We start from the raw sequence: 18,056 nt of genomic DNA, 5'->3' as shown, positions 1-18,056 counted from the left end.
GATACTGGGATTTTTTCCTGGGCTAGACTTGTGTAAAGGAGCTTGTGTAAAGTTTGCTTACTCTGTTTTTCTTGTGGCTAGGTTTTCTTGGTTTTGCAAGTGCTCTGTGCTTTATGTCCTCACCCCTCGCCCCCCTATTTTTTTATTTTTAAAAATAATACTACCTCTTGGAGAAATTTAAGAGCTTCACGCTGTTCTAGTCTTCTGATGAAGCTGGTTGGCTTTCATTGTAAAAGTAAGTGTTGCTGTCAAGGGCATCTTAATCATTTGGATGTATATAATATTCCTTTCAGGGACTGATCGTAGCCCTATCCACACTCTTCTTGCCCAAAGCTTTTTTATATTGAAGGAACTACAAATCAAAAGCCTGCCTGGCAAGAGTGGTTAAGGATTTTGCTGAGAGGAACCTACTTGATTAATGTTTTCTAAAATTCTCTTTTGCCCTCTTAAATGAACACTCACCACTGAGAAAACAAGATTTACAGTAATGGAGTGGAAGGCAGAGGGATCTGTTTTGTATGCCATAAGGGCATGACACGTACGCCGCTGCCAGAGCTGCACAGAAATTAAGAACCATGATAGCTGGAGCTGTTTCTGAATAATGTCTCTGTTGTGAAACCCTGACGTGACCATCCAGGGGAGAACGGGCTTTGGCAACAGCAGTTGGAGGAACAGTGTGACCTGACCCTTTTCTTAGAAAGCTGGAGCTTTGCTCGGGACTCTTCCTCTCCCTGAGGCCCTGCAGGAGCCCCAGCACAGAAGTGGCCATTGCTGCTTGCCCAGCTCTGCCCTGGCTGAGCTCTTTGCTTTGCGTAAACACAGTGTTAGGGTCTCGTTACTGGATTTGGAAGGAAGAGCGAGTCAAATTAAGGTCCCGCTATGTAGGAAAGACAAGGAGCAGATCTAGCAATTCCTTCCCGTCTCCCGGTGTAACTGCATTAGGGATAGCCATCATGTCATTAGGCAGTTAATTAAAATGACATTTTCCAATTGGATGTTGGCGCTCCTGTGTTCCAGGAGCTGCAGACTGAAATGATAATTAATGCGTACGGGTCATATCTGTGTTACAGACTCTTGCAGATCTCTGAGGGCTGCTAGGAAGTCCGATCCGTGCCCAGCACGCTTGTTCTGGCCGAGCTGTTTCAGCCCAGATGGTTAATCATCCTACACCAGCAAGGGGAAACAAAAACCTTAACCTCAGCCCTAGTGGAGACCCACTTAGGGCTTTCCTTTCAGAAGGCTCGTGGGCAAAAGAGAACCACGAGAAACAGCCAGGTGAAATAGTGTTTAGGAGAGGGAGAGCGAGGGATTGCTGACAGAGGGGTTCAGAGATGGGAATATGAGGAGTGAAGCCGATGGTTAGACTGAATACACATTTGGCATAGACACATAAAGAAGGTGCATAAAAGGTGGAACAAAATGCTGTGCAGAGCATTGACATGGGCAGAGGAATAAGGAGGAGGTTGTCAAGGCTTGGGTGAAATCACAGGATAAGTTGAAGTGTAAGCCAAGAAGTGTAAATTAGAAATAAAGAAGGGACCCAAAAAGTTGGGGCTCCAAAAGCCTAACCAAATAAAAGGGGTGAAGAGATCATTCAGCATTTGATCACAACTTGTGGAGGTACCTGAGGGCAGGCAGGAAACAGAGCACTAGTCTTGGGGGGGGGACTACCCCCTGGGGATGCTACAGTGAAAGATGTCTTATTTCTTATTTCCTAAGAGATAACCCACCAGCCCTCCCATACAGTTGGTATCTTTCAGGTAGCCCAGACATAGAGAATCAACTCAGTATTTTCTTTGTGCAGCCATTGCAATACAAAACAACTGCTTCTGGTGTCCTTAACAATTGATATAATCTGATTTCCTTACAAAGAGGCCATTCAAGTGTCTCTTCTTTCTTGATTTTTTTTTTTTTAAATCTAACCTTGATTAATGATATTTATGAAGTTCCATCACAAGACCTTCCTGTCAAGGAAGTTAAAGCTCGGAAAGTTTCCCTGCCACTTGGCATTCTTTATGGAAAATGGAGCAGAGGAGGGTGGAAAATTCTTAGCTAAATTTATCATTTGTGTTGTGAAGCAATGTGATGCATCTCCGATGTACACACAAGTCACATTTTGAGATAATGGGTCTTCTATCTGAGATTAATTTTATAATTATATTGCTCTGTGTTTTGATGTCTCTTACGTCAAACTAATTTTCTTCTTTCTTCCACTAATAAGGCATAAGAAAAAACAACTTTGGCTGCCTTTACTTTTTTTTTTCTCCATATAATGTTGACCCACTGTCCGGTAAGAGCTAGAGTGCTAGGATTTTCCCTTAATTGTCCTCGGTGTTGCCTCTCTTGCACTAACTTTTCTGTCATAATGAGAGGTGGCAGCAGTTCAGGTTCAAGCAGAAGCAACCAAAGTAAATAGGTAATGACTGAAATAGTGTTTCTGGGCTTAGGGTGAACACATGAAATTTGAAAATCTTTATTTTTCAGAGATTTTCTGTTCACTGCTTTTCTCCCCCAAACCAAAATTGTGCTCTTGCAGACCTTCTAGGTGTTCTTGAACTGAACTCCTTGATTTTGAGATACTTTAATTATTTTTAGATACTTTAAATATCTTAAAATACTTTTAGATACTTTAATTATTATAGAAAACTTTTCAGGTAGGATGCAAATTATGACTATGTCATGCGTGCATGCGTGTTTGGCAGGTGCGTGTGTGCATGTCCATACAAAGGGAGGGAGAAAGGAAGATCAGGGGCTTTCGGGAACGATACATAAAACAGCAGTTTACGGTGGCTGCTTGAGGAATGCCGTGTCCAAATAAGCTGTATTCTAACAGATCAGTAAGAGGTTTTGCTGGTTTTTCTGCTTTGACTTTTAATGCAGCGTTTGCTGGCTGAGAATGTTTGAGAAGATAAAACTAAAAAGCACTAGAACTAATTTCCTAAAACAATAAGGTTTCTGTTTTTCTCTGGCTATACTGTTACAAATTAGACCTTTTTGACCTGTTTGCTACCAGGAGTTTTGAGGTTGAAAGTTCAGTTTCTCACGTCCTCTTACCAAACAGTACGTTTTTTTTTTTATTTCTTTATTTATTTTTTTCTTCCTTTTGATTTTATTTTATAGGATGAGTTTTAATGTGTTACTTTTTACCTCTCTAGGTGCCACTGCAGAGGAGATAAATCAGCACTGGGAATGGCTGGAACAAAACTTGCTCCATACTTTGTCAGTTTTTGACAATAAAGAAGATATTGTTAGCTTTGTCAAAGGGAAAGTAAAGGTAAGGAAACTGCCTCACTCTTGCCCAGCTACTTGTGATGTTTTAGAAATAATGTCAGGAAGTTGTTTTTTGGTTTTGTCTATCTAAATATTATTATTTTTTTTTCTGTGCTGACCTAGCTACTGTGTTCACCCTGAATGCAATTAATCATCAAAAGCACCTACTTTTCTCCTTCACGTTTGATTTTTATCAGTGGTCTCACTGATTTGTTTCCAGGCAGACTCGTATAAAGCAGGGAAGTGTTCATACCGCTGCATTTTCATACAGTGACTATAGAGGTAGCAGCTTCTTGTAGAGCAAGAACTCTTAAACCTTCTTTTGGCCAAGTCTTTCCACTGGCATCACAGTGCCAGCTGTGCCTCCACAGGGAGCAGGAGGACCTCCTGTCTGAGCAGGCACCTCACCCACGATGTGACTTATAAACCCAATTCATCTTGATCTGATGTGGGGTGAAAAATACTATAACTTTTTTTTTTTTTTTTTTTTTCTGCATGACACTTGGGCCTGATGTAGCTGACATCCTTGCATCTTCACTTGCATTTCATTGGAAGCCGTATGATCTCAGCTGGAGTTTAGTCTTTATCGCTCCCAACCCCTTTACAGCTTCACTGCTCCTCTCTTCCCTGTAAGAGGCCGTGGTATGTAGGGGAGCTTTCTTCAGCACCTACTTTCAGCTCCCTCACCTCTCCAAAACGTTGTTAGCCAAAGTGGCTGAAATTGTCATGGGCTTCACAGGGTGTCAGCATCATGGCTGGGGACTTCAGTGAAGGTGCTGGCTAGCTGCATGGTGCCGGAGTGAGCATCTTTTTAGAACAGTAAAGGTAGAATTTAAAAATTTTAGGGCAATTGGGTGATAAAGACAAGACTTAAAATAATACCAGCACATCCAGTAGAACTTAGAAAGCGTGGCCTCCAGTGTTCTGCTTCTAAGAAAACACATGATCCAAGAGGAACTTGTCAATGGCTGGCGGTGATGCAAGTCTCATGGGCACTGCTCTAAGTCAGGTCCTGCTGCAGGCTTCTCCTTGGTAAGAGTTTCATTCAGTGAGATGCTCTCTTATACCCACTGTTTTGGTCCAGAAAATATATGGGAACATAAATGTTTCTGGCAAATTTCAACCCTGCTGCTATGATCTCAGTGGGTTCTGAAGCTGGGGAGGAGAGAGAAAACATCGCTGTGCAAATCTTAGTTTTTATCCTGCTATCTTAAAAAACAGTTTTGGCATGCTGCACCTTGCTGAAAGGTTAAACTTGCTGTGCCTGCTTCTGCTCATGGTGCAGAGGCTTGCTCTTGGCACAGAACACGTGTCTAAGTGCACTGACAGGCTTGAATAAAATGAATCTCTCTCAATAGTGCTGTGGCAGCTGATTACCTAGCACAGCAGGTATTTAAAATTATTCAGGTTTCACTACTTAATGTTAAGCCCAGGTTTTGCACTCTGTCCTCTGCCTAATTCTTTTGTTATAATACTGCTAGTAAAATTCTCAACACTTAGTTATAATATCCACGGAGATGTTCTTGAAGTCATTTTTAATGGTTCAGAGCATGTTACAAGTTACTGACCTCTTACTGCATTGCTTCTTCATAGCAAATTAGTGCTGGTCAGCATACAAAAATGTTCCTGTATCTTTTCTCCGTTTGCAGCAAAAACCAGCAATCACAAGTTGTAATGGAACCGTAAATATGTGGTTTTGCCAGCTAGACTGAAAAAGTAAAACAACAAAACAACAAACTCCCCCAAAACAAAACAGAGTAAAACAAAATCCTGAAACTCTTGATTTGGGTGCATTCAAAATGTATGAGATGCAACCACTGCAGAAATGTATCCATTTGTGAAATTTGCAAATCGGCTGGAATTTATTTTTCAGAAAGAGCTGTGTTATTAAAATTTGAATGAGTAGCTTGTAGTAACTTGCTTGAATGTGCATGCTGGAGATTTATCATATGTTATCTTGTTATTGAACCAGGCTCTGATTGCAGAGGAAACGAGCAGTAAGCTTGCTGAGCAGGAGGAAGACCCCGAAAAGTTCCGAGAAGCCCTGGTGAAATTTGAGTCCAGATTTAATTTTCCTGAAGCGGAGAAACTGATCACCTATTATTCCTGCTGCTGTTGGAAAGGAAAAGTTCCTCGGCAAGGCTGGCTTTATTTGAGTATCAATCATCTCTGTTTTTATTCCTTCTTCCTGGGCAAAGAACGTAAGTGTAAATATGTAAGAAATCTAACACTATGGAGAGAGAGAAACATAACTGCTTTTAAATACAAAAAGAGTTAGGATTTTTATGAGAACTGTAATTCTGCTCTGAAGTTTCGTTTCTGAGATTTTCATTGTTCAGATGAAAGATCTTGTTTAATTTGGTTTTCACTTCATACTTTATGTTTACATTTTAGCAGTAATCCAGTAACAAAAATGAGAATACAAGAACACGCAGACACGGTTGCTCTCCAGTTCCTTTTCTTTTCACGTGAAGCAGGCCTAAGATGTACCAGACCTCCTACATCTTTTCCAACAGCTAGTTTTAGTGCCGAAAACGGTCAGTCAGGAACCGTCCCTCCCACATTGATGGGAACACACCAGCAGCCGCTGTCAGCACCGCCGCTGCGAGCGCAGAGATGGACTGCAAGGCAGAAAAGGAAGCGCTAGCTGGGGAAGAAAGCGTGGTGCTAGAAATATGTGAGGCTAGCTGCGGGACTGAAAATAGAACAGGAAGCACAGCAGTGACACTGGTGCTGTTCTGAGTCCTCCTCATCCTGCTGCAACTTCAGTGAGGATGGTAATATAAACCTGTATTACTGTGAATGCAGCAGGAATTTATAAATCAGTGACAGCAGCTAGGAAAACATTACCATTTACTGGCCAGGTTTAAAATGGGGCTGGCTAGACAGATCTGTAGGTTTAAAAATGAAATGCACTAATGTAAATGTAAGAAAGATATTAACTGGCAATTTCTAGGACTTAAAACATACAAGGACATACCTAGAGTTAGAGGTTCTTTCTTCCTGTTTTATTTCAGGCTAGTTGTTTTGTCATATCTGCAAAAGGTGGCAGAGTTAGATTTAAAATGCTGATAAGTTTGTTATTCCTTATAAATACAGAGTTAAGTTTTGCTTTATCTTTTTTTTTTGCAAGACTGCAGTGGAGTTTCTTGATACATACTAGATATCTGAGTTCTCTTTTAATCTCCTTGTTTTCTGTTTAGTATCAAATAATATCCTTTGTGAATTGTTTCTCCTTGTTATCATTGCAGGCTTTTTCTCATTAAACCGGAGATAGCCAGTCTGCCAAAGCACACAAAGCAAAAATAATGCTTATTAATGATAGATAATGGGGGAAGGAGGAAGTAGGGAGAAAAATCCTTCATACTGTTCCAGAAGTTTTGTTTATGCAATATCACAGATCATTAAATGATACTGGAAGTAAAGCATCGCACTCTGTTATTGAAGATGAAATTGCTTCTCATCCCTTTCAATAATAATTCATTAGGAAAACACAAAGAAAAGCCCAAACAACTACGTGTTTGCAACTTTTTACTTTGAACATGGAAAAAAAGCTGCTCATTCCCTGTTACAGTCAGTGGCATTGTCTTTGTGTTCCATGCGTTTTCATGGAAATGTGAAATCCCCCCCAAAATCCGTAGCTTGCTGGGAAGCATTACATGTTGAGATGCTTCCCAGCTCCCTGCTTCTGACAAAGATGATCGCTTCTGTTTGAAACCCAGTATTTTGATACATTTATGAAATGTTTGTATTACATCGAATACTCCAGATTTGCTACAGTTCTGTTTACTGCTATTTGAGAAGCTGCTACTGATCATAGGTACAACAAATGATTTATTATCTTGCTTATTTTAAGGTAGTAATCACAAATTAAATCTGGCTAAACCTGGTTTAAAGAATATTGCTAATAAATCACATGTATTGTGTTCTTTCCCTTTCTTTTTTGGGAAAAAAAAAAAAAACACCACAATATGAGAGTTTCAATAAAAATAGTTCTTTTATGTGTTTTAACTCTATAAAAATTCCCCCAACTTGTAGTCTGAAATCTCTTTATAAGCAAAGTGTTAAGTCTCCTGCTTCTGGCAAGTCTGTTGCCTTCTCCTTGTTTTTATTTTATGTTGAAATGACCTGGAATGCAATACTGGAACCTGTTTTCGGCTTGTCATAAAATTTATGTGAGCACAGACTACATGGAACATATTTTCAGGACAAGTCCCCTTTTATCTAAGCTTCGAAGTATTTGCAGAACTTGGGTGGATTACAATGTCAGATTTCTTGCAAGGACGTGCCAGGGTTTCTTTACATTTTTTTTCATTAAACTTCTGTTTTGTTTTTTTTTTTTAAAAACGTTGAAGACTTTGTACCTTTTGTCAGAAGTCGGGCCCGTTCCAGCGTGCTGTGCTGTTTCTATGACAAACACTGCACAGACTATACATTTCTGACCTGCTCGAACAATAGTGCTATTGCTACAGTGCTGGTTAATCTTTCTTCCCTTGGCTGTGCCAATACAGATGGCTCTGGGACCATTCACAAGAGTTTGTGTGTGTTGACCCAGCTGTGCTTTATTTAAGTAAGAAGAAATTTAACCTGCAAATAATCTTGGCAGCTGTGGTTCTTGTAGTACAGAAAAACTTGCTGAGGGTAGCTGCTTATAAAATTAATGATCACGGATAAGTGTCATATACAGATGACAATGCTTGTTATTACTGTCTTTTTATGACTTTATTGGCATCAGGAGACCAGTCAGGGATGCTAGGGAGTATAGTCTTGAAGTTTATTGGCACAGAGAATACTGGGAAGTGTCCAGCAGTCAAATATAAATTTAATCTAAGTCTTTTTAAGTCTTTTCCAGCCTAATTTCTGTCCAGAGATTCATAGGAGAGTGGAAGGTCACGTCTTTTAGTGGATATGTAAAATAAGTTTTCTGTGTTTATCTGATTTGCCGGAGTGGCAAAGGATAGGGAACGGTGTCCTATACTTTTTCTTTTCCATAAACAACTCTGACTGCATTTAAAATTTAGGGCAAAGTCTGCCCATGCACCTTTTAAGTAAAAACTGAGCAGAATGGGAAGATCCCACTGCCTTTGTGGCTTTCTTTGATGATCTGTTTATAGTAGTCTTAAACCCTCTCAGAAGTCCACATCCTTTTGTATGGAAGTTACCTTTGTTTTACATTTAAAATACTGTCCATGTAATTGGAATAGGTTTGCCACTTGCCTAAAACATTACTTCTGGAAGACTACAGACCCTTTCCCTATTTTCTTCCTACTCTTGAAACCCACTGTTTCATCTGGTAGTAAAGAAGAAAGCTGCAGAAATTACTTAAGTTTAGAGCAAAAGCTTACAGCAGGTTTTCGACAGGGACAGACTCCTCAGCCTAGCATTTCTTATGAGGATAGGTGAAATTTTGAGGGGGGGATTCTCAACAAGACCGTCTTTTGGAATGAAGGCAAATCAATATAGAGTAATGCCAGGTGTTTCATGTTTTCCTTGGTCTTCAAAGATGATTCTCTCCTCTTCTGTTGTTTGCATGTCATTCTGAATCTGTGTATTTCCCAAATGTGATCAATTCAAACAGATTTTCTAACACACTTTTGGTCTTCCTGCAATGGCAGTGAAACTTATCATTCCTTGGGTTGAGGTCCAGAAGCTGGAAAGAACCTCCAACGTCTTCATGACCGACACCGTCCGCGTCACCACACCAAACAAAGAACGCGATTTCTCCACGTTCCTCAACATCGCCGAGGCATTCCGCATCATGGAGCAGCTGGCAGACGTAACACTCCGAAGGCTGCTAGATAACGAGATCTTTGAGCTGGATCCAGGCCTACAGGATCCTACTCAGATCACCAAGAGGTAAAAAGCAAAATTGTTCTTTGTTGTGTGAGCAGAGGTTCAGTAATGGGTTTCATGGATTGCATTGTTGGCTGGGTAAAGCGTTAAAGGCTTACCTGACTGGGAAAAAAAACAAGCAGATTTTATTACGTACTGCAGTATATCACGAAACTTTGTGCGCAAAATACTTTTTTTCCCCATTTTTATATTCTTCCTTTAAAATCACTGTAGTTTTTGTTTGGTTTAAAAGTACTATTCCTTGTAGAAGGGATAGTAATTGTAAAATTACTGCTTTTGATGGTACCTGATGCGTGGAATGTCCCACCAGCAGGATTGCCATAGCTGATTTAGCAAGCAGTTGTAGGACCCGGAAAGACCCAGGCTGTTGCAACAGAGTAATGTGCTGATGCCAGCTCTACCCGACGCATCCCTGAAATGCATCTCTGCATTCCCCTCCCACTGCAGAAATGCACTGGGTGCTCAGGGAGAAGACTAGTAACTGTTTCCCTGGCAGTAGCGCAAGACAGAGTGCTGTATATTTTTGTGAAAGGAAACTGCAGGGAGGAATTCTAGGTGGGCAGAATGTAATATCCAAAGTTGGAATTTGCCTGGGGCACTGGTGTTAACACGCCAGCCTAAAATACGTGTTTTCTGAATGGAGTGTGTCTGGAGTGCTTATCCACTCCTGACTCATACCATTTCCTGCTCTTCCTTCCTATCCTGCCAGAGGTGTGCAGGGAATTAACCAGGTGTTCCTTCTAGGGTAAAACGTAAGGAATGCACAGTGTCATTTCCCAACAGACAGATACATGTCCAGTAGCCGTTTTGTTGTTTCTGAGGGGCATTTTTGCGGTGATGTTGCACGTACGTCTCAGCTAAACGGTTCTGCAAAGTTTCATAGAAGCTTTTAAAGCAATCAGACTTACTTTCCCTGTAATTTCATACATACACACTGCTAGGGCAATGACTGACACCAGTGTTTCATCCATGCCACACCATCATTCGAGGTATTTGTTAGACTGATACAATCTTGAGCAGCCATGAACTTCCTCACAGGCTTTTTTCATAGCTTGGACTCCTTTAAAACACAAGGGCTGTCATTGTTTTTCACCATGTATGTGTAACTGGATATTGTTAACATTGCAGGCTTTTGGCCAAAGAAATGCAGTTTATGTACTTTGAGTAATGTCAGATATGACTTTGAGTAATAGGTTCTATTGAAGCCCACTTCCATGCTTCACAGTTCCCACACCTTCCTGCTTTTGGGCTGAAAAGTTAGAACCACCAAAGAAGGAAAGTAAATCCAAAAGAGATGTAACAATCCGAGGGAGATGTTTTCAGCATCTACTGTTTTTAACTCATTGCTGTCTCTTCCCGAAGAAGTCTTTGAATCAAATATATTAACTGAATGGGAAACTAGAAAACCAAACCAAACCAACACAACACCAACCTAAAGTTACAATTACAGTGGAAAGTATAACTGCAATAGTATGGGGGCTCTCAGGGAATCAACCTGTAAGTGCCTTGTGGGATTTTTGGAAAGTAGTATGTCTATGAGCAAACAAGCAACAGAAACCATCCCACACATTTATTCAAACAGGTTTGTCTCTTTCCTTCCAACTTAAAAGGAAAAAATAAAGAGGAGAGGCGTGGGGAAGAGGAAAAGAGAGGATGAAAATGTGATTGCTGGAGAATTCCAGGGCAAGTTTTCTTAACCGCACTGATGTGCTGTAAATTAAGGTAGCAAAAAAGAGAAAATGGAAGATGTTGAACTCCCATTTCCTCTGTGGGAATTAGAGAGGTAGTGGCTGGATAAGCTGTTGTTTCTGGTGCCCTTTCTCACACTTCAGCATCTACTTTGATGTGATGTGATTGAGCAAGACCGTAGTTTGAATAGTAGATAAACTGGTTTTTAATACTAACATTTTTGGGGGGTGAGTTTTTTTTGTTGTATGAGGTTTTTGTTGCCGCTTTTTCTTTCTGAAATCATTGTAGTACTACCAGAACAATTATTTTCCACTTGACATTTTTGCTAATAATTATCTTTGCTAATTCTTGTGCATGATTAGGAAGCACGTAGTAGTGCATTAAAATGAAAGCAGTAATCCACAAATCATTAAAATTATTCCAGCCGTGTCACAGTAATGAAGTTGCTTTAGATTTCTTTTGTTTGCTAGGGTGCTAGGGTTTCTTTTGCAAGAGGCTCATCTTGGTATCTTCATTTTAAAAAAAATACATTTTTAATGTCATTATGGGCTGCGTATTATACATTCTGAAAACCAGAACTGCTGAGCAGTGCAAGGACGAGACGCCAAGAGGCTGGCACATCAGGCTAGCAGTCTGTGACACAAATTGTATCGTGGCCACATTCACGAAGTTAATATACAAGTTTCCATGCCGCTTGATGAAAGAATAAGGCTTGGAACAATGGATTACATAGGGATTAATGGCAATTAAATTAATTGCCATAGGTAATGTAGTAAAGGTGTTTGATAACTATAAATGCCATTTCTTGCAGACATACTCAAACGTGCCATACAGTTTTACTGGAATATGAAGTCACTATTTTTCTTTTCTAATAAGGTCACTAAAATCTCTGGTATATTTTGCTTATACTTCCTATTTCCATACCTTTCAGGACATAAGAATATTCACTGCATTCCTCAGATGTAAAGAGGAAATTGGCAAGAGCAGAACACAAGATTTAAAAGCTTAATGCTGGTGTCAGTAAGGTTTCAAAAACAGAATACATTTTTCCAGGCTCTAACCAGCTTGGTTTCTTTTCTTCACGTCTGACACTGAATTGCCAGTAAGGTTGGCTTTGCTTTATATGAAAGCAAAGAAGGATTTTAACACTGATCTAAGCTGAAACAGAAACTGTTTGAAGTATCTTGAATCATGACTATCACTTCGGTCTGCATTAATTCCACGAACACCGTAAACCTTGAGGAACATGGAAGATGTGTTGAGGAAGAAAATTATTTTATTCCATCTGCTTGGCAAAGGCAGGGTTTGGATTATCTCTGCATGTCATTCATGACAGATGTTTGCCTAACCTGTTCATAAGGATTTCCAGAAACATAAATGCCAGAATCCATAGCAGTATTTCACTGCTATACCATTGTAAAGGCTTTCCTGAAGTCTAACATGGATCTTTCTTGTGGGTTTTTGAGTCCATTGCTTCTTGTCCTATCCAGTACTGTGGAAGAGATTAGATTTTCTCACTTCCAAGGAACCATTTGTGCATTTGGAGATTGGTTATGCATCTCCTTTTTCTTTTCTTCTTTAAGCTGCACTGCTCTAGTTTATCCCGATGTTTGTCACCCATCCTGTCTTTAACCCTTCTGGTCACTCTTCTCTGGACATCTGCCATTAATCCCGTAGAGCTACAGGCATACAATGGCAGGATAAGGAGTGCTCCTGTCCCAGCTATAGCCCCAGGACTGCCCTGCTGCCTCTCGGGAGCCAAACACTTCCCTGTGCAGCCTGGTGCAGTGGTCCTCTTCCTCCCAGAAGCATGAGGCTGCTGGCTCATGTTCGGTTAGCAATTCCTTGTAACCCCTCTGTCTGTTTTTCTTTTCTGCACCATCCCTCCAGTTTATGAGCACCAGCCTGAATTCTGATCCTGTGCTTTTGCTCATTTGTCTCTGTCAGGCTCCTGTCCTGTGCAGGTGTAATAACGATGATCTTTGCTCCATCGTACGAGTTGCTAATGAAAATCCCGAACAGAAGCCAATCCCGGACAGGCTCCCAAGGAGGCTCTCTCCATACAGCCTTCCACTTTAACAGTGAGCATTTGATGGATGCTTTTTGGGCACTCTTTTTCAGCTGGCTTGGTACAACAGCTTTTCACTACAATCTAGTTTTATAAGTTCCTGTGTGAGGAAATATCAAAAGTTTAATAAAGTATGGCTAAAACATCTGTTACATCTCCATTTTCAAGTCCACTGTTCCTGCTCCATCAGAGAATTACGTTGGTTTAACATTTGTCCGGACAAGTCCACGTTGGCATTCGTCAGATGACTTTTCCTACCTTGCCTGCGAGAAGCCTTTCCTGCCACATGAACTTAGTGGGTTTTCTGATAAACAAGATGTGTATTGCTGGATGTCTCTCTTTCAAAATCACAAGAGTTTTCTGGAGTCTGAATAGCAAGAGCAGGGCAGCAATCATTCTCTAAAAGCAGGAGGTCAACTAGTTTGTTCAGATTTTTTTTCCTCATTTCTGTTGCTCAACTTTATGCCATATAATTCTTCGTCTGGCAGCAGGCAGGGAGTGACTCAGCAGGGCTAAAATCCTGCCAAGTTGACTTCTGTTGGATTGAAAGCAGAGAAGAAAAAAAACAACATGCGACAGCAAGGACATCATTTCAAGTGTCCTGATACTTTTAGGCATTTTGTTAGTTTTGTATGTTATTTCCTTTCATTTAAAACTCTTGGAAGGCAACTTACGGGTCACACACGAGGAGTTATCGCAGTTCAGACTTGCAGTCCCTTTGAAGTGCCGGAGGCGGAGGCCATGCAAGAACCCCACAGTGTGCAAGTCAGGAACTGCACTCGGAGAGAACTGCTGATTTTTTCTGAAAAGCAGGGAACAAAGCAATTGCATCCTTTAGCCTTCTGTTCTTCTGATGCATGTATAAACATTTGATCAACATACTGTTACGTGAGGATAGCTTTCATTCTCTTCTTAGGTACGGTTGAGTACGCTGCATTTGCCTAAAAGCCAAACCACCTTGAAAATTGTGAAGCTAGAAACAAAATTTGAGATGGGTTGGGCAGCAGGTAGAAAGGTTGTGTTTCTGTTCAGTGCTGCAGGTATTGTGAAACTCAAAATGGAAGTTCTGGGACCTGGTGAAATGGGCTGAATTTGCTCTATTGTATTTTTGCAATTGGCTGTCTTGTTTAGGAGCTAGATTTGTTAATGGCTTTTATTTATTTGTTTATTCTAAACCAGCCCTAATGTTGTTTGTCCGTTTCTGAAGGCAACCGATTATGATAACCCCCAGAATTTGTCTGCCTAGCAGGAAATACTGTCATGGTGTCCCACTTTCTAATGAAACCTTTAATTTGAGCCCGCAGCAGTAAGTGCTGACACTATTTCATTCCTCTACTACCATTTTTCTTTCTGGGGTCTCAGCCTGCAGCAGGCTGGCCCCTCTTTCAGCACTTTTCTCGGGGGCAGCCATGAGTAAAGTGGGGCCTCTGAGGTGACCCTATGTCATGAGTCGTGGGCGACAGGCAATGCTGGGGCTGCTGGGTTTGGCAGCCTTCCCCCATTAGGTGATTTGGGGCAGGTGGAGTTGGATGCTATGCCCTGGTGAAAGTTACTTGGTGAATTTACTTGGTTTCAAATATGGAAAGTGTCATGCTTCAGTTTAAAAACCTGTAGCTAGGGATCTTCTTGTCTGAAAGGAGCCTGCAGCCTCAAGAGGTGCAGCAAAACCCTAAACAATCAGAACTGGACAGAAGCTGCAGATTTTGGAGAATTAGAGTGAACTCTTAAGTAACGGACAAGCTCTGTCTCAACGGAGCTTCCATCCTTGTGTATAATGCATCTTTTAGCATGAAGGTGTGGAAATTGCAACAGCCATGCACAGTGTGGTAGGGTCTCACCTTCCCAGCACAATAGCAGGAGAGCACAGCTCCACGCAGACCTGACTGCAGATGCTATCAGTGGCATTCATCTGTGCTGTGCAGGAATGGAAAATATTTTTGTGCTGAGTTAACTAGGAGGCATATCCTGATCTAGGTTTGTCACAATAGCAGATCTCTGCAGGCACTTATCAGAGTTTCTTTTGCGGTGGAATTTTAACTTTGGAGCAGCCTTTTTGTCTTCCTTCACAAAGAGTGTTTCTCTTTGTTCTTTGTGAAAAACAGGAGGCTATTTGTCTGTTTTCCTTGGATAATCTTATGAAGGAAGATAATGCTTCAGGAGGAAACGACAGCCGAACGCTGGTCAAGTGCGGTCTGTCTTTTCTGCTGGTCACACAGACAGACCCGCCCCTCGCCTTTCTCAGTTTGCTCTCGATCGCCTTTCTCCCTCTTTCACACAGCTTTAGCTTTCTTTGCAGATGAAACCGAAATAAAACACGCAAGTGATTTGTTTGCAGAGGCTTCATCTGTGTAAACTTCTTACTTTGAACCAGCAGGGATGGGGTAGGGGGAGGGTGTTTGCGGAAGAGGGGGGAAAAGGAAGGAGCAGAGAGGGAATTTACAGCTACAAGGTACCACTCCCTGCTGCGCTTCAGCCCACGCTTTAAATTCTTGCAGTGGAACAAAGTCAAACTTTTTATATATATATATATATATACTTTTTTTAATTTTTATTTTTTCCCCCTAAGGTGAGTCATGCTTGGAAAAATTTACTTGTAAAGAAAATGATAGAATTTGAGCCCTAAAGTTTCTGGAACTGCTGTTGGTGAGCTAATAGCCATGGCCTGTTTCTAAGGGAACTGCATAGCTCAGTGTATGAACGACTGCAGATTTCCTCACGAAAAATGGAGGGGTAAAAATTCCCCCCAAACCAAGTCCGTGTTACCATAGTTCAGCAATGAAAGCTTAATGTACTTTTTTTCTTTTTTTTCTCTCAACATAAATGTGGATAATTGAATGGAAGCAAGCCAAATCCAAACTGGCTGTAACTGATGCTGTTACTCCCTCATGAGCCTAAGTAACCTGTAATTGCTTTGCATTTATAACTGTTCTGAGGCTGATACCTCTGCAAGTCAATGATGCAGTGATGTAAATCCTTGACTGTTGTCTTACTGACCACTTTGGTAGTACTCGTCGAGCAAATGTTTCTCTTTTGAATGCAGGTGTCAGTCCCTGGGGTGTTGTTGGTAAGGCTACTGGGAAGGGAAAGAAGGAACACAAAGCTAATCTCTGTTGCTCAACGTGTGTTCATCAGATGAAAGATTTAGTTATCTCCTGGGCACTGAAACCTCTAACTCTTTGAGGCTGGAAAGTGGTACAGCAGCCAGAGAAAATGTATGGCTAAGTAATAATAACAACGAAGCCAGCTGATTTAAATTAATTTGTGTTCTTTCATTTTCTAGTCATTCTAGCAGATGCTTTTGATCTATTGATAAACAAGAAAGTGTTGATGATGATGATTTTTTTTATTTCCAAGTTATTCTTTTGTTGATCTGCTCACGTAGGCAGTGGAGATGACTGCATGGTGCGTTTATTCTGTATCCCTTGCTCTCGGTGAGACTAAAAAGAAGAACCTTGCACCTAGTACCTTGATTTTCAGGGTCCTGTGATTTGCTCTTGGTGTTTTCTCCTAAGGGATCTCGAAGCCAGAGCACAAAATGAATTCTTTCGGGCCTTCTTCAGATTGCCCAGGAAGGAGAAGCTGCATGAAGTTGTAGACTGTTCTCTCTGGACACCGTTTAGTCGCTGTCACACAGCGGGAAGAATGTATACTTCAGACAGTTATATCTGTTTTGCCAGCAAAGAAAACGGCAGCTGCAATGTTATCATCCCACTCAGAGAGGTAGAGTTGCTTCTTTGTTTAATTTCAAGCATGTATCCGCCTTCTTTTGCTTTAAGCATCCACTGTCATGTCACTTGATTCATCTGCAAACTATCATCTGATGAAAAAGAGTAGGACGCCTACGTATATGATGCCTACAGGATTCGTTTAAGGTTTGTTCTGGGACTCATCATGGCATGAATTCCTAGAAATATGTATGGGGGAGTTAACATGCTCCTCAGGATGAAGTATGGGCAGGTAATGCAGCAGGACAGAGCACTGCAAGGCCAGAGCCTGATCCGTCCAAGACTGTGGCAGTGCTCCCCTCCCAGCTCCACAAGCGCATACATCCAACTCGATGTTGATGGAGACTTCAGATCAGACCCAATCTAGCTATATGCAAGCATCCTTACCTGGGATCAGTGCTTAGAAATGTTGATGCTCTCCCTCCGCAGGCAGACTCTAGTAAACCCGTGTGTACTTTGTAAACCTGTAGGGCAGAAAGAAAATGGGGATATTCTGGAGGCAGTGATGATCTGCCAAATTTCCATGAAATTAGAGACTTATTAAACAAAGGGAGGATGCATGGGAAGATGGTGGGAGTAGAGGAGGAGAAAGGAGCTGTCAGTAAACACCTGCCTGATCTGCTGTGGATACAAGGCTGTTATGATCTCTTAATTAAAGCTTCCCTTTCATCCTCAGCTAATAACAGAGTAACATCCAAATGATATATATCCTAATTGTGGCAACTTATCTTCCGCTGTTACAGAAATAGAAAACAATAAGGGAACAGCGTTATATATCTAACTAGAAACAACAGAACAACTGTTTTCTTCTGTTTTCAAAAGTGTGAAAGTAAATGTTCTGCTCCGTCCCTCCAAGTCAAGTTGACCCTTTTCTAAATCTGATTTTAATCATCGCTCCCCTTTCCTATCTTTTCCCTCAATCTGCTCTCCTGAGTGAGTGGCAAAGCCAAAATAAAAGCAAAGCAAAATGAAACATAAACAGCTGGGATATGTTTTGCTGCCTGCTTTGGGCATGTGAAGATAGCATAAACTTTGGATGGCAGGATGTGTCTGACCAAGCAAAGCCAATATGAATGACCACATTTAAAACGTGCGTGCAAGTGAATGCCATTTTTGTGCACTGTGTACCAGCAGAATTTTGGAGATGTTTCTGTAAACGTGGTGCATAATGTGTTTTCTGTCATGTTTCTGGAAAAGGTAATCAGTATAGAGAAGATGGAGGACACAAGTCTTCTGCCTAATCCCATCATTGTTAGCATAAGGAGTAAGACTGCCTTTCAGTTCATTGAGCTGAAGGACCGGGATACGCTGGTGGAGAACTTGCTCCAGAGGCTAAAGGAAGTGAACTCCAGCAACCCAACGCAGTGTAACAACTTGCAAAATAAGAAGCAGGTACTGAACTTCTGTGTTTTTTTCTTTTTTCCAGTTATGAATGCATTGTGTTTATCCAT

General features: G+C 41.1%; 1 protein-coding gene across 3 annotated transcripts in view; it reads left to right on the top strand.

Annotated features, from left to right (window-relative positions):
* Positions 1-18,056, top strand: part of TBC1D8 (TBC1 domain family member 8) — a 47,303-nt gene that overhangs the window by 12,954 nt on the left and 16,293 nt on the right. For all 3 annotated transcript variants that reach the window (XM_035316095.1, XM_035316087.1, XM_035316083.1), the window contains exons 3-7: positions 3,156-3,274; positions 5,243-5,471; positions 8,886-9,126; positions 16,393-16,600; positions 17,803-17,997. In XM_035316095.1, coding sequence (XP_035171986.1) covers positions 3,156-3,274; positions 5,243-5,471; positions 8,886-9,126; positions 16,393-16,600; positions 17,803-17,997 — 992 coding nt within the window. The remainder of the gene's footprint in view (positions 1-3,155; positions 3,275-5,242; positions 5,472-8,885; positions 9,127-16,392; positions 16,601-17,802; positions 17,998-18,056) is intronic.

This window comes from Oxyura jamaicensis, chromosome 1 (genome assembly GCF_011077185.1).
Source record: "Oxyura jamaicensis isolate SHBP4307 breed ruddy duck chromosome 1, BPBGC_Ojam_1.0, whole genome shotgun sequence".
Lineage (NCBI taxonomy): Eukaryota > Metazoa > Chordata > Aves > Anseriformes > Anatidae > Oxyura > Oxyura jamaicensis.
This window is presented reverse-complemented; position numbering and strand designations above follow the sequence as displayed.